Source organism: Aphelocoma coerulescens, chromosome 2 (assembly GCF_041296385.1).
Source record: "Aphelocoma coerulescens isolate FSJ_1873_10779 chromosome 2, UR_Acoe_1.0, whole genome shotgun sequence".
Lineage (NCBI taxonomy): Eukaryota > Metazoa > Chordata > Aves > Passeriformes > Corvidae > Aphelocoma > Aphelocoma coerulescens.
In genome coordinates, this window is record NC_091015.1 from 28,786,222 (window position 1) to 28,802,505 (window position 16,284).

At 34.2% G+C, this 16,284-nt stretch overlaps 1 protein-coding gene across 1 annotated transcript in view; it reads left to right on the top strand.

The window, feature by feature from the left end:
- Nucleotides 1-16,284, top strand: part of LOC138106384 (PHD finger protein 14-like) — a 163,578-nt gene that overhangs the window by 61,966 nt on the left and 85,328 nt on the right. The window contains 2 exon segments of the mRNA XM_069006910.1: nucleotides 7,199-7,249; nucleotides 7,405-7,526. Coding sequence (XP_068863011.1) covers nucleotides 7,199-7,249; nucleotides 7,405-7,526 — 173 coding nt within the window.

Consider the following 16,284-nt stretch of genomic DNA (forward strand, 5'->3'; position numbering starts at 1 on the left):
ACTGTAGCCACAGGTCTGTCATGGAAACATAAACAGTATGTGCTGTTATTTCTAACAAGAAATGGGAGGTTTATAGATCTCCAAAAATCAACACATCTAAAGTTCTTCACATTTTTCCCTCTTAAGATTAGTACACACACACAAAACAACAGCTACAGACTTTTTGCAGAGGAAAGAAATTATCATAGTACCGATAGTTCTGAAAGCCAGGTATGTCTTCAGTAATTTCATTAATTTTTTAAATAGGAAATCTGAGACTAGTTTTGAATTATTTATATGAAATGGTCAAATGAAAATGCATGTTTTCCTAATGATATCCTGTGCCTCCAAACTCCAAGAGCACTTGGAGTACCAACTAAATTTCCTGTGCTCAGCTTTGCAAAGAAAAGTAATACTTACTTTGTAGTACCAGCACTGTTAGGGGTCTCAGAAACTCAGTGCTGGAAAGAAGAGCCCTGTGTATATGACCATATTGTTTCTGTGGCATCCAAGAGGTTTAGAAGCATGAGCATAATAAGGATCACCATCTTTCCTGTCTGCAAGCAGAAGCATGCATGCTAATGTAGTGAAATCCCTAAATTACCTAAAATACCCAGCTGGAATGGCATAAGCAGGTGTGCTGGGCCTCTTTGCTGCCTTTGTGTGCGTGTGCGAACAGTTAAAGGAAATTCTAACCAGTTAACATAGTAAGCAAAGGAGGACCTGGGAGCAGTGCTTTTTCTGTTGTGGTGTTTGAAATAGTTGGCAGAATTAATACAACTTTGGCAAATGACTGGGAATGACTTATGTTGTCTTAAATGTCATTGTGGTCTAACCCCTTCTATGTTTATATTTTCTTTCTCAAGTAACTTTTTGAAATTACCATAGAGAAATCACCATTGACCTTCTGAAAAACTGTGATTCAAGAGATCAAATCCAGAACCATGCTAGTTCACTTTATGTGGAGTGGACTTGAACCCTTGCCACTGACCACAGATGCTTTCAGTATTTCATACTCTTTTCCATGTATTGTTAACATTGTTAACTCCTCTGTATCTTCTTGTGTAGAACAAGAAATTAAATAGGTGACAGTATGCACTTTTATCCTCTAGGACCATATCAGAAAAAGCTCACAAAGAGCATATGCTTCTGACTTTTGGGAATCACCTCTCCTCTTTTGGTCAGTTTACAAGTTCTGGATCAATCATGTTGGGTTTTTTTCTTCCAACTGGCAAAGCAAAAGTGCTCCAAGGGAACAGTCAGCCTTCTACTGCTGTCTTTGGATGAATTGGTTTAAAGCATAAACAATGAAACATAACAGTGAGGTTTGGTGGCAGCCATAGGGGTTTTGGGTTATGTTGGCACCTATCCTGTCCTGTTCACCATTGTGCTTTCCCACCTGGAAGCTAATGTATCAACTCGTTGCATCTGTTAGTGATGGCAAACAGACTGTTTCCTTTGCAGCTTTGCTTTGCTGCTTTGTTTCCTTTTGCAAACAGTCTGTTTCCTTTCAAAGACTACGGGGTTCATCCTAGGCTTTATTTGTTCCTTTATAGATGTCTTTCATTTATCTCATGTATGGAAATCATTTTTCTGAGAATATTCAAAATCTTATAGTCAATGCATTATCTAATCTTCTTCATTTTGTGTGTTTCATATTGTTGTCCAGTTGCTTATTAAAAAAATATGAAATGTAAACATTCACTTCTAGCTTTTCCAAGTTCAAAATGGAGATTCCCACTTCAGTCTTTCTTCTTCTCCTGCTATTGGGTTTGATCCCATTGTTGATCACATTTTCCCTCAGCATATTTTCATTCCATTTTGGACAGGGATTTTAATGTTCTGATTTTTTTAACGTGTCTTGAGTTCACCCTTTCCTCTCATGCATCACACCATACCCTCATGCATTTGATCTGTGTCACATTATATCATTTATTTCATCATTCATTATTAATTTCTTGTGTCAGTATTCTATTTTTTAGCCATTTAAGTCCTGGTTCTTCTAATTCCCTAAGCTAACATGCAAGTTTCCACTCCATAACAGCAGAATGCTGCACAGCACAGATGGATACTTCTGTGACACAAAACGCGATGGCTGAAAGAAGCCAATTTTTTATTTATCTTTCCCTTGGCTGTGGAAGTGTATGCTCTAGTTCTCCTATTTTTTTTTCTTTTTTTTCTTTCTTCCTAGGCTTTCTCTAATATTCTTTCTTAATTGTGTTTCATTACTTGCATTGTCTATTGTATATTATAAAATGAAATGTATTTTATGGGATATCATACTGTAACTGTCAACCTAGATCATTGCAAATTAGATTAGAGAGGAGCAAACCAATGTTGGGTGTTTCACTACTTCTCTTTCTTTCCAGATTTGATAACTGTTTGCATGTGATGCCTACCACTGCTTCTCTGTAGGGACTCTTGTAATGTTTTGTGGGAATTTTTAAAACAATAGGCAAGAGGTCGGATTTTCTCTTGTGCAACTATTAAATGAAAAATCAGAAGTTAATGAAATAACTGAAATAAGTGAAATGGGGTATACCTTAATAGTGTGGGATGGTTCTCCAACCTCCACAGATGGTAAGCCTTGAAATAAAAACAAAAAAGGACATTGTTAATCTTTAGGTTTCATTTATTCAGAGCATTGCTCTTTTTAGAGGAAGGGGATTAAAATTGCTATGAAGTCTAAACCTTTTGTGAGATATGGTCAGGAAAAGATGTCTTGCCTTCACCTTGATGATTTCATTGAATCAAATGGCTCAGTTTCTTTACCCAAGGAACATAATTGTACAGGATTTTAAAGAGTTTAATTAGCAGTTTATTTGATGAGGTATGTCTTTCCCTTCAACATGTTATGCTAAAAGAGACTAATAAGAAGAATTTAATCTATTTTCTCTTTCATAATTTTTAACTTTTTTATCAAATTGTTTCTTTTGTTCTTGTTTAAAAATATTTCTATTTTATGCTGGCATCTTAATTTGAATTCGTTGACCTTTCCTGGGCTGCTCAGATTATTTTGGGATGCATTGCTAATGAAATAAAGTACTATTTTTCTCTTTCAGTTCAATGTAAGGTATGTGCTTTGTGATGCAGCAGCTAAATCTTTGGCCTGTTTATTTCAAAAAATAATAGCTTTTAACTGGATTTCCTAATGAAAATAAGTTAGTCAGTTGCCCACTACTATGGTAGCATTGCCTTTAGTAACTGGTAGACCCATTATTACAGTATTTGATTGAGAGCTATGTATGCCTAGGGTAACTAAGTGCTGGAGTATTTATTAGAGCAGCTGAATGGGAAGGATGAGGCCTGAGTACGCAAAAGGTTCTCACTTTAGTTGGGGAACACAGGGAGAACTTTGGAATATGGTGGGAGGTGTGTTTTGGATGCACTAGAGAAGAAGAGGTTAAGAAGTCACTTAAAGAAGGGGAGGAATAGAAATACGGTATAGTATCAGGAGGTCAGATTTTACTAATTCGACTGATTTTAGCATCAATTCATTCCTTTATTTGTATTATTTCACTGCCATAATTGTGAAAGAAATGAAATGAAAAATAGAGTTTGCACTTGTTATGAGCTTGGCATGTTTGTCCGAGTTTTTGGGTCAGTTAAGGTTATACAGAATCAGCCCTTAGCTATAGACATCTAATTTGAAATGTTCAGCTGCCTATATATTAAACAGAACTGCATGGTGATTCCACTCTGATGCTGTGGGCTCCAGAGCTCAGTGGCTGGAGTCTCACTGTTACTAGTGGGGAGGTGTCTGAGCACATAGTACACCTTGCCCTTACTGGAGTGCCCACTGAATGAATTCCAAAGCTGTGCAAGTGCAGAACTTAGGATGAAACACAACCAAAGACAAAGTGGTCGTTAAATGTCAACATTTGAAATAATCTTTTATTTCTACATGTAGAAAATTTTATAGGTGCATATTTTGAACCACTTTCCATTGTTCAGTACTCTTAAAAAATTATTATTCTTGTTCCTAAAGTGTCACCTTGTCACAGTTGCTGTGTATGGGTTGCATCTCTCTTATCCATACCTTGCTCTGTTTTGATCTGGACTGAGTTGTCCATCCCAAATGGTAGAAGTTTTACAGCATTTCTACCATCTGCAGTAAAATAAAAAAGCTGCTGGGACAGCAGTGGCATTAATTGGGATTTTGCTTGGGTGCTGATAATGTGTCTTTGCTTCCCTGACTTACTGTTCGAACACTTTTGAGAAATTCGTCCCTGCGTTTCCAAACTGTCTTGCTCCATTTTATGATTCCCTCGGTTGAGGATTTCCCTGTATCTCTCTAGTATTGAATTGCCAGGTATTTTGAGTAAAAAAAATCAGTTTTTATATGCATCTTTTACGGGATTAGCATAGTAAGTTTTGAATATGAACAAGTTTATCTCAGTTGTAATATATATCATTTAATAACAAGGGTCCTTTAGCTACTTTTAAATACCAAGTCTTAAATTTTAAATTGTTTATGGAGAGTACATGCAGCTCTAATATTTTATATTTTTAATCTCTGATGTTTTCATTCTGAGCCTGCTAATGACAGAAATTATTCAAAGCAATTTAAAATGCAGTACTTTGAGGCAAACAACAGTGAATGATATTGAACATAGTAATCCAGATTTACCTGATTATTTCCAGTTAACCTGTAAGGTAACTATAGTGACAACATATGTAAAATGACAAATGTCAAATTATTGGAGGGCTGTTGCTGAAAATCAAAGAATATTCAATTTTCAGTCGCAAATTCGATCTTATTTTCCATGTTGAATGCTGGCAATAGTAAAATGATCTGAGCAGAAACATTGCAAATATATTTAACTATGGAGGTCTGTTTGGAAAAAAAAGTGTAAAATTGTTATTTTCAAAGCATATAAAATATCCTACAAGTATGTGTGCTAAAGATGTTGATTTTAATGTTTGTTTTCTAGTGATTATCGAACAAACTCAAGTATGTTTGAAGATTTAGAAAGCTAACAAAATGATCATGAAAGTGTAATTTAGTGTGACATTCCTGGTCATATACATAACACTTTATACAGCACTTTATACAGGTCAAAACCAGTATTTTCTTGGCAAAAGTGACTAAATTATTTATAAATCTTACATCTCCATTTTGCTGAAGTTTAAATATGTCTCATTATTCCTTAAAATGGAGTTATTAATTTGTAATACTTTCTATTTAGAGTCAAAAGTAATGTCATTGTTACCTAGATTTCCAAATTATGTATCAGTTTTCAAGATAGCATTACTCTGATGGTACAAGGCCTACACTCTTTTCTCTTGCTGCTTAAACATGAAGAGTGAGGACCGTAACACTGCCTTTATTGGCATGCACCATTATACTTACTTCTTTATAACCTGTACACAGCTGCATTCAGGAGGGCCTACACAACTTAAAATTATTTAACTTTGTAAATGTTCTTAGGACTAATTCCAGAGGCTGAAAGTAGTAAAATTGGCAGTTAGTATGCTGGTGTCTGATCAAACTTTTCTTTTATCTAGTTTTAATTTGCAGTGACCTTGGATTGTTTAACATGTAGTTGACATGTAGCCCATGTTACATTAATACCTCTAATATTACATTGATAAATTCAGTTACCTGTAGTAAATCACTTTTTCCAAATTTGGGCACTTGGGTATCTACTGTGTGGCTTGTGGAATGTAGCACACCTCAATTATTAAATGTACAGTAAATATTGGTGTGTATTAGATAAGATTTTACATTTTTTAATAAATCACCCTTAGGGAAATGTGAAAGAGAATTCTAATGGTAATTAAAGTATTCTAAAAAGCCATGAAGTAGACTAGCTTTTTCCATTCAATTGCATTCATTGCTACTGTAGTGTTAACTCTTGTCTAAAAAAGGAAAGTCTTCCCAAACAGAACGTTTTTAACATATACAGATCAAAATCTGCATAAGAATAAAGTTGTAGATGTGTTGAAGTGGCAGGTTTATTTGCAGTGTAGCTGTATCTAAATCTGTAAAACAAAACAAAACAAAAAAAAAATAGGGAACTGTCTTGAATTTGAAGCTAGTATAAATCACCTTCAAAGAGGACCCAAACAGGAGAAGCATGATATTATTAGCTTCTTCTCAATTGGATTTATGACTGCTTGTGCTTCTAAACTGGTCTAAGATTTTTCTGATGAGCTGTTTTTTTAGTTTTTCTGAAGTGAACACCTGCTGCTTCAAAAAAAGTTTTAAGAAATCGTAAAGTAGTCAGTGCTTTCCTTTATCATATGATAAATTACTCCTACTGTGATGATTTCCTCCCAGAAAAACAAGCATTTTCATGATTTTTTATATATTTATGTTATTTATGTGAGTGTTTCTGACATTTTGGGTTACTGGAGTGGTCTCTGATGTTTCTTACTTCCTTCCACATCCCTTCTAATATACTTCCCTTATTAAACCAGAAGGAAAGAATGTGATATTGTCAGCTTGTGGCACTCATATAACATAGGCAGGTTAGTAATCTGCTGTTTTAAAGATAAAATGTAGTGACTGAACCTGAACTCAGTCAAGTTGTGTGTAGCAACTTAAGAGGTGTTTGTAAACCTTTGGAACTTGCTGTTAGAGTCTGTGGACACCTCTTGTCCTCCACACTGTTGGTATTTATATTTTTTTTGCCATCTGAAATACTGAAATAATTTCTACTTTTTGTGTAGAATTGTCAGAAACATCTATTGTGTACCAGTCATATGTTGGTATATGCTACAGCTTTATAAGCATTTGCCATATATCCATTATAGTAAGCTCCAGTTTGAAAGCTTTAATTCTTGTTACTCCTCAAAATCTGAGTTTTCTGTTTCGATAAAATTTTTAATTTTGATTTTTTTTTTTAATCTTATCACTTGGCTTAAAAACAGAGCACATTTTACTGCTCCATGAATTTATTTTAATTCACTGGTCATATCAATTTTCAAATTACTAGTTTTGGGAAGTTTGTGCAAAATCTGTAAGATATTTGTAATTCTAGTGGCAATCTTTTTAAGAACAAGACTTAGCATGCTCAAGTGTTTATATTTACTTTCTGGCTAATTCTATAGATTTATATCCAGAATGTGATTAGTGTAGTTGTCTGGCACTCGTTCTGTAGGTGATGCTTTAAATTATTTCCTGCAGTATGTTTTTGTTGTTGTTAGGAGTAATAGGTAAATAGCCATACCATTCTGTTGCCTAACATTGAATTTTAAATATATTCTCTTCTAGAGAACTAGAGGACGAAAACGAAGCTTTGTGCCTGAAGAAGAAAAACCTGAGGTTGGAATATAGTGTTTTGTTGTTTGTTTTTTTTAACAGTTTCACAAAAAATTAAACTTTGGGCTGAAGTGTTACTTCCATGCCATAATTGAAAATATTTGCTTTCCTTCCCTCCTTTCCCCCCATTCCTTTCTTTTTGCCTTGCGCTGTGACAGGAGCGTATTCCCAGAGAAAGAAGGCAACGGCAGTCTGTGCTGCAAAAGAAGCCCAAGTCAGAGGATTTAAGGACTGAGTGTGCTACCTGCAAAGGCACTGGAGACAATGAAAATCTAGTCAGGTAGGTTTGATACTCTGACCGTATGAGGAGTTAAAGTCCCATCTTTATCACTCTGTCATGATTAAAATGAAGAAAGTGAATTTTTTAAAAACAAAATAAATTTCTTCCCCTTATCTTGGGGAAACATTACATCAGAAATACTGACTAGATTAACTTATTGATCTGCCAAAAATATTTATATTTTAAATAACCAAGATAATCTGTTTTTCTAACACAGGAGAATTAACTTTTTCCCATCAGGGTGAATTGTCAATGCTTTAGAGCAGGTCAGAATGGTAAACCAGCATTTTAATGATATTAAAGCTACATGAGCATCCTAAAAGTAATTGAATTAAAATAATCAACAATTTTACGAGCTGAAATGTGGATTACGAGGAATTTAAGTTTTCAAAAAGGTATTAATGCTACCTCCATTAATGCAGATCATGAAAGGGTTGGATAATCATGTTTCTTATCTGAAACAGAAATGAAAAAAAGCCCGTTGAGTGATATTTTAGTAGGTGCAGAAATCTAATTAAAAGTGTAGAATAGCTGCTATTAAATAGCTACCACTGAGCGCAACTTCTTCCAATTTTGACTTTATAGCTCATATTGTAGCCTCTTTGCAAAGCTGTAGAAACTGTTCACAATTCTTGAAAGAAGAATCATGGACCTTATCAATCAGAAGGTGGATTTTAATTGAATCTACAGAGATTTCATTAAAATGATCTGATAAGTTCAGATTAAAAGAAGTGTGTTGTATTTAGGTCCTGTACGTTTTGACCAGATTTTTCTAGACAAGTTCTTCTCTTTAGGTCACATATAATTGTTGCTTTTAACTGGAAGGACTACTCCAAAATAAGTATTTTAGTTTATTTCTGGGAGTCAGAGTTATGAGAGAAGTCAGAATCACTGATGACATAGGCAAGCAACACATAGGCAAGAATCAGGATGTGTCACAGATACAGATGTCTTGTACATACTCAGAGTAGCTGGTTTTAGTATCAATCACAGCATATGATTTCCCATAGAAGTTGATAAAATTTCAAGGCTGTGTGCCAGAGTGCAGTTGTATTTCCAAATTGGAGGCAGAGTGCCTGTTACAAGCTCATCAGTAACTGTGTGACTCTCATATATAGACAAGCTGCTACTGCTGGGTAATCCTAGATCCTACTCAGAACCAGACTGTGAAATAGTGGGGGGTGTTACAGGGATTGTTTGTGCAGTTACACTGATGAGAACTGGTGGCAGCATGTTTTTATCTGCCCATGAGAAGATAAAGGGCTTTCTTAAGCCCTATAGTTTGCAAGAAATAAAAGATGCAGGAAGACTATTTTGTTGTGGGAAGGAATCCTGGTAAAACATATACTGTGCTTTACTGTGAAAAAGGCAGTGAATTAGTTTTTTCTTCAGGCTTTTTCTAGAAGTCTTAAATACCACATTGGAGGACATAAAGGATAAGATGAGGAAATGCCATGAGGAGCTGTATATTTAAGTTGCAGTTAAAAAATAATGGTAGAAAATTAGTGTTATGTTTTGTTTACTACAGGAAAAAATTTTAGTAGTAATTTAGATGGGCCAAAAATAAACATATTACATCCGAAAATCCAACAGGTTCTCTTAAAAATCATCCTCATAATTAGGCCAAGAACAGTACTCCTGCATAGGAGAAGGAGTTTGTTATGTTCTAATCCTTTGTTCATAATTTTCTGAAAAATATTTCCTTAAATCTTATTTTCCATATTACTTTTTAAAAAATATATAAATTTATAACTTGCCATTCTTCAGATAATTCCTATAAATAGCTTCAACTTTATCTGGTTTAGATTACCACTGCTTCTAAAGAGCTGTGGAGGCTTACTTTTGATAATTACTAAATTATGGTAACTCTGCAGCCTAAGATGTGTAGGAGAGTGATCCACAGAGTGTTACTATGTCAGAGAGAGTTTTCAGAAGCTTATTTTCTTTTGCGTTGTCACAAAGTGGTAGGAGCAACCCTCTGCCTGCCCTGTTGCTTTCTTCTCCCTGTACCATCATGCAGGACTCCTTTGTGGTGGTAGAAATAGTGTTTTAAATGCAAGGGTTCCTTGCAAGCAAGATATGTTTAGGAGGGAAAACAAAGTATAAAAAGTATTTTTTCAATATCTGTTTGTTTGGTACTGTCTGTTAGTAAAGCCCAAAATTTCTCAGATCTTTTTTAATGTCTTTGGTCTTCACAAAAATTCCTAGATTTAATTTTCTGCCTTGCCAGCCCATCTGTAACTAAGAAAAGGGGGGTTGTGGTGATGTTATACAAGAGATTTTTCTGACTAGAGAAGTTCATCACTAAGTTAAATAGAAATATGTAACTGGTGAAACCGCAGATTTAAGGAATAATTTTGGAGGACCTTCTGTCTTTTCCTGCCCTGTGTTAACCACAGGCAGGGCTAGTTACATGACACTCGGACAAGCTGCTTTTAAAAATTGTAAGTTTTTCTAAAATTTATTTGGCCCTGGCTCCAGAGTCGCTATCTGAGTAGGAATTAGAGGAAGATAAGCAATTTTTTCATATTTCAAATAGTGCAGCAGAAATTCATAATTTATAATAGTAATCTATTTAGCAATGAATCTGGAGCAAAAAAATATAATTTAACTACTTATTACTGTGTGACTATTGGAATGTTTTTTTTTTTAGTCTCCATTTTAGCTGCTTCTGGGTAGCATTGGATGGTTAAGGAATTATTTGTTATATGTTCAGTGGCTTTACTTAACCTGTTGTTCATATGGTTTAAAATCAATAAATGACTATGGAAGGATTTTTCATTAAAAAGTGCATTTCATTCTGATGAATTATAATGCTTTACTAACTGACTGAACTATTCCTTAGTGACTATAGTAACAAAAATTAGGATATCTTTAATTATTAGCTTTTGTCTAAAACTTACTGACATGTTGCTTTTATATATGCTAATAGTTAGCCATATGTATGTAGTACAGACATGTCAGGATAGTGCTTATTTAATCAGGGATGTCAGATATAGATAGGCTCTTTCAGTATAGTAGCATGCACTAGAACTGAAAGTTCAGATTTTGTCGTTTTGTCCACTAGAAAAGATCAGTCTTGTGATCCTTACGTGATGGCTTTTTTTTTTTTTTTTTTTTTTTAGAAATTACAGTGAATTTATTTTATAAATTCTTCTATACATGTCTGTGTAAATTCTGTTGAACTAATTAATTCTGCAATTTTTACCATTTACAAGAAGAGTGAGTGGCACAGTCAAGATTTACAGATCTAACAGTGAAAAGTTAATTGAAATGATGTACTCAAATGAGACTCAAATGAGGCAAAGTTGGATCTGTAACTGTCATTATAAATAAGTGAGAAAGCTATAGCTGTAATTAGAGAAAAGTGTGGATTTTGAGTATCTTTTACTCAAATGACCTGTCACTGAGTTTTGAGAGAAATAGTAATAAAAGATGGAGTTTTTAAAATATTTTGTATTTGACACAGATAGGTTTGATATAGGGCATGAAGACACAGAACTTTTTAAAAAGAGAGAAGAGTTAAAAGAGCTATACTGTGTGCTTGAAACTAAAGTATTGAGAAACCAGAGGGTACCTATAAAAATATACTGCTCAGTCTTAACCAGTTATCAAATATTGGCAACATTTGCATGAAATTAAAGACATACATTGAAGTACAGGAGTTTCTAAAGCTGTGAAAGGTGAATTTTCTAAGAAACCCACAAAATAATTTTAAAGGTTCTGTTTGTTTTTAGAGCTGACCTCTGCTGTATGTTTCAGAAAGAATTCAGATGCAATGCTTTTCTTTTCATTTTGTGAATCTTTTGAAGTCATATATAGTTTAGACATTTAATAGGTTTCCTGAGTGCTTAATTACAGTCTCACATGAATTGCCTAGAAGTATAGATCTTGCAGAGGAATTGCTTGATTCATAAGTACCTCCTATTTTGGTTTTTTGGGTTTTTTTTAATGCTGCTGTAATTCACTCATGCAGATATTTAAAAATAGCTCCCCAATAATTCTCTGTAGAACATCCCCATATTTAGTAGAAACATGGATAAAGAAGTGTCTTTCAGCTGGCTGAATATGTAATAGGTAAAACCTGCCCTCCATATTGTAGCACTGTACAGATGAGTGCTTCTAGCACAATATTACTGTAAAATCTGCTTTAGTAATATAAAAAATTAAGATGAATTAAAGTAGTCTTAATATATAGAACAGTTCTGTAAAGAAGAATACAAAAGCTAATCCAGTTCAAAAACTTTCAAGGGAAGATTTCTAAATTATTTCCCTTCTAAAGAAGTGGTCTCTTCTCAAAAATAAACCAGTTTTCAACTGCTGCTATTAAAAAAAAATTAAATATAGCTTCTGTTGTTGGCTTTAAGATGTGCTTGGGTAATATTTTGGAATGTAATGAATTAGATAAAACTGGCATCTCAGTAGTAGATTTGAGAAAAGCAGAATAGAATTTGAGTATCGTTCTTGTATGGGCCTAAACCAGGTTAAAGAAATCTCTGTAAAACACTTGATTTCTTCAAGAATTTAGAGCAAGCATATAGTTCATTCTTTTGTAGTTTTATGTATTTTTTCTTCTATATTGTCAGTTAAGTTAGAATTTTCCATTTCATTTGATTTTCAGTAACTGAGGCAAAATTGTGACTTCAGCATTACAGAGAGGGTAAAAAATATGAAGGTCATGTATTTCAAAGAATAGAGAATAGAATTTGTTGAAAGCACTGATTTGAATGCTGGTTATAAAGTATTCAAAAAGCATAAATCTGCAAAGCAAATTATTAAGCATGTATGTAGTATTTATTTTAATGGATATATTTACTAGGAAATAAGCTAAATGTAAAAGTACTTATTTTTCCCAATATACTCTCTCACTTTTCAAGCAAGTCTAGTGTGCTGCATGTACAGTCACTGTATCAAGGCAGGGAAGGTGAGCAGTAGGAAAGGAGAAATAATAAAATATATGCAGTGTCATATTTACTAAGAAAAGAAGTGGTTGAGTAAAATTAACTATAAGGTTGGCTATAGTATGAGTTATCCAATCATACTGTAACTGAAAATCTTCAAAACGTGTGCAACATCTGTGATTCTGGTGCTACAAACGTATGTATCAAGTTTAGGATGATAATTTATACTGTATAAAAGATTAGCTTAGCTGCACACAGTGGTCAGCTTTAATTCTGCTTTTGACAGAAAGTGTGTTCTAGACAGTCTCTTTTGAATCCTCTGGAGATCTTCTCTCCAAAAATGTCTCTCACCAGATTTCCTTAATTGTATTTGTCTTGTATAGGTTTACCTTTGCATTTTTATTTCTTAAATTTCCATGCAAAGGGGCATGCCAAACTTCAAGTTAAGGATTTCTTCCTTATTTGTTTAGCTGTTAGTTTTGAATCTCTTCGTGAGCTGAAGTTTATTCCAGAACAAGTACATTAATTATTCATTACTTTAAATGCACTGCAACAAAATTCACAGTCTGTCATAGTGATTGAAAGCCTGTTAGTTACCACAGAAGTTCAAGACCACTAATGTAGGGATTAATCACAAGGAAAATGTTAGTTAAGCCACAATTTGCAACAATCTTGTGTGTTACAGAGGATTAAAAATGCATTATTTTATTGGAGTGAAATAAGAGAATGAAAGGAAATGTAACATTCAGTTGTTTAGTTTATTTCTGCTATAAAATTTACAGGGATTAAATCTGATTAAATCACATTTGATAACTTTTCTAATTGCTTGAGTTACCTGTTAGATCATTTTTTGCATAATTCTTCATTGCATTGCCTTCTCAAAAGTGTTTCTTTTTTATTCTAGGTTGCAGGATAGTACGTATGATGACAAACGCGCATTTTCTTTGCAGAGGGCTTTATTCAAACTGAATTTGCACTGCATTTTACTTTCTGTAAATCCATATGCTAGGGCAGACATTACAAAAAAACCTGTAGGCATTGTGCAGCTCTCTTGCCAAGTACCTAGGAGTCAGGAATAGGTCTGGTAATAAGAATTACACTGCTGTCATTCAGGGCTTCTCTAGAAGCAGACTGCTGGGTGCATTTGTATTTGGGCTTCCAGCTACCTGAAGCTCCTCATGCCTGGAACATTTGCAAAAAGTGCATGGCAGACCCTTGGGTTTTCTGTTAATTAGACATCAATCTATTTACCTGTTACCTAATGGATTTCTTCAGTAGACTTGTCTGTTATTTTCCTGGAATGAGGCAGCAAAATGGGAATTGAAGCCCGGGTTACCTTTCTCAGTTGATTGTTTTGCTGTTTTACTTTTGGGGAAATTTAAACCATCTAAATAACAGAAGCTCAGATCTTTGGTTACTGATTTTGTGTTCCACCTCTGGTTTGATTCTTGATACTGTGTAGTCTTGAAGGAACTATCTTAGGGGTAGTCAATGTAGGAATGGCCCAAAACTGAAATTTTGGAGGTATTTCCATGTTTAAAAGACTTTTTTACCATTCAATTCTGTTATCAGAATTAAGAAATTCAGGCTGAAAAATATTTACAGGACAATCTGATGTAATTTTTCTGTAAAGTTTAACATTGAGCCTTCGTTTTGCAAAGGAGAGCGAAACTGCATGAGAAATTATCTGGCCTACCATGCTTTCTGATCAAACACAGGAACGGCAAAGCATGATTCCCCCTGCATGCTCCACAAAAATGTTTCTTTGATTTTTTGGGGTTATTTAATGACATTTCCTATTAATACACTGGGAAGAAGTATACATCCTTAAAGTATCTAGAATAGAGGAAAAATGCATATTTGTCTGTCTTCAATGTTACGGAAGTACTAAATCCCTGTTGGAGTATTATTGTGATAGTTGATGAGGTTTGTTAGTGTTCTTCTTACAAGTGAATAGGGGAGAGCAGTGTGAGCATTCCCCGATTGTTTTTCTTCACATTATTTTTTGGGCTGTTTAGTGATCTGTCAGTCAAACCTTCTTGAAGTTCATACTGGGCTTTAATCTGTAGAAGCTTAGTGAACAGTAGAAGTTTATACTCTTCATTAATTGTCAGAAGTTCTTAGTATTGATATTTGAAGTATGCTGATCCAAAAAGCTTCTGTAGCAGTGTCATGAACTTCAGAAATAAGCAACAAGATAGCCACTCATAAATAAGAGGATCTTTCTATGGGGTTACTTTGTTTTCCACTAACAAGAAATATTTTGCTTTTTTTTTTTTATTACTGAATTTTTAATATATAGTTATCCCTTTTTCCCCTTCAGTTACAGCTGCTTGATCAAGTCTGTGCTGCAATCATGGGTTTGTAAATAACAGCTTGAAACTGTATTTTGCAGTTGTTATCTGTTCTCTGAACAGCTATGTATCTCAGAATTTATTTATGATTTTTCTGATTGCCCTAGGAAATACATGTATCAGAGACCTTTGCTCCTTTTTTTGCATTCTGTAACTACTAGGATTTATAATAATTTATAAAATGAAAAAATATGATATAGAGGTTCTTTGCTATAAGTAGTGAGTGGCCTCTTTAGATAAAGCAGTCACTGAATGAGGTGCTCCATCGGAAGATTAAAAGTATTTAATGAAACAAGATGCAGATCTTGAAATTGCAGTTTGTGATGGAAGAGGAGAAAATCATGACATACCAAATTATTTCTCAGTGTGGTTACCAGTAATAGGCTATGACTGCAAAAATATCATAGGAATGGAGTCAGTAGCTTGTTTTTTTAGTGGGCATTCTTAAGATTTTTTTCTTACATCAAACTGCATCAAATAATTCAATTCAGTTGGCATTTGAATGTGTCACTTACTCCTTCATTCGGGCCAAGCTGGTTCAGTCACTTTCAGTGCAGTGAGCTTATCACATCAGAAGATTTCATAGTACAGCACACTCAGAAAGCAAATGTCAAATTCATTACCAATTCAGTTGTTTTGCATTGTTAAGCTGAGCCATTGCTACATGAGCCACAAGACTGAAATTTATAGTTACGAAATTTATGACCTGAGAATGTTCATGTCCAGGCATTAAAATGATGTGATAGAAGACCACAGCAGTCGTCAATAACCATTTAAATGCTATGTTGCAGCATCAGTTTTGACTTGTCACAATTAGTGTCAAATGCACATCTGTGCAGTCAGTTTTCTGAATTAAATCTCTCTTCACAGAACTGTAGTGTGAGTTATGGGCTGTTTGAATAAGAAATCTTAGTATGCAGAAGGGTGATGCTTACTGTTCCACATGCATTTTTTCTCATTTTTGTTAGTACTGCCCAATACTTTTAAAACTCTTTGATCTGTAGTTAGTTAATCTGTGTGGGGTTTTGGTAGGTAGTCTGAAGTTTGGGTACAAAACTTCATCTACACTATTCAAAACTAATTTTGTCTTGGAACACTGTGAGAGTGTGGGGTTTGTGTGTTTTGGGATTTTTTGTGTTACCAGAGAAGCTCGTACATGAAAAGCAGCTAGAGGTGCAATGAGCTTAAGGACATTGAGTCGCTTTTCTCAGCATTGACCAGACTTATTCTTCACATTATTAAAATGGCATATAATAGTATTATAGTATTATAGTATTATATAGTATTATATAGTATTATATAGTATTAATTGCACTAATGGCATTAATTTCATTAATAAATAAATGGAGCAAGTTGCATGCAAGTTTTTGCTAATTTGGGTCTAAATCAAGAATTTTACGTACAGTATTATTATCTGAGAGGCTGTAGATAATCTACATGTATTTGGGATATTATTGTTCTTTTTAGCTTAATTGTGCTATAGGCTGAGTGATAGGCAAAGCT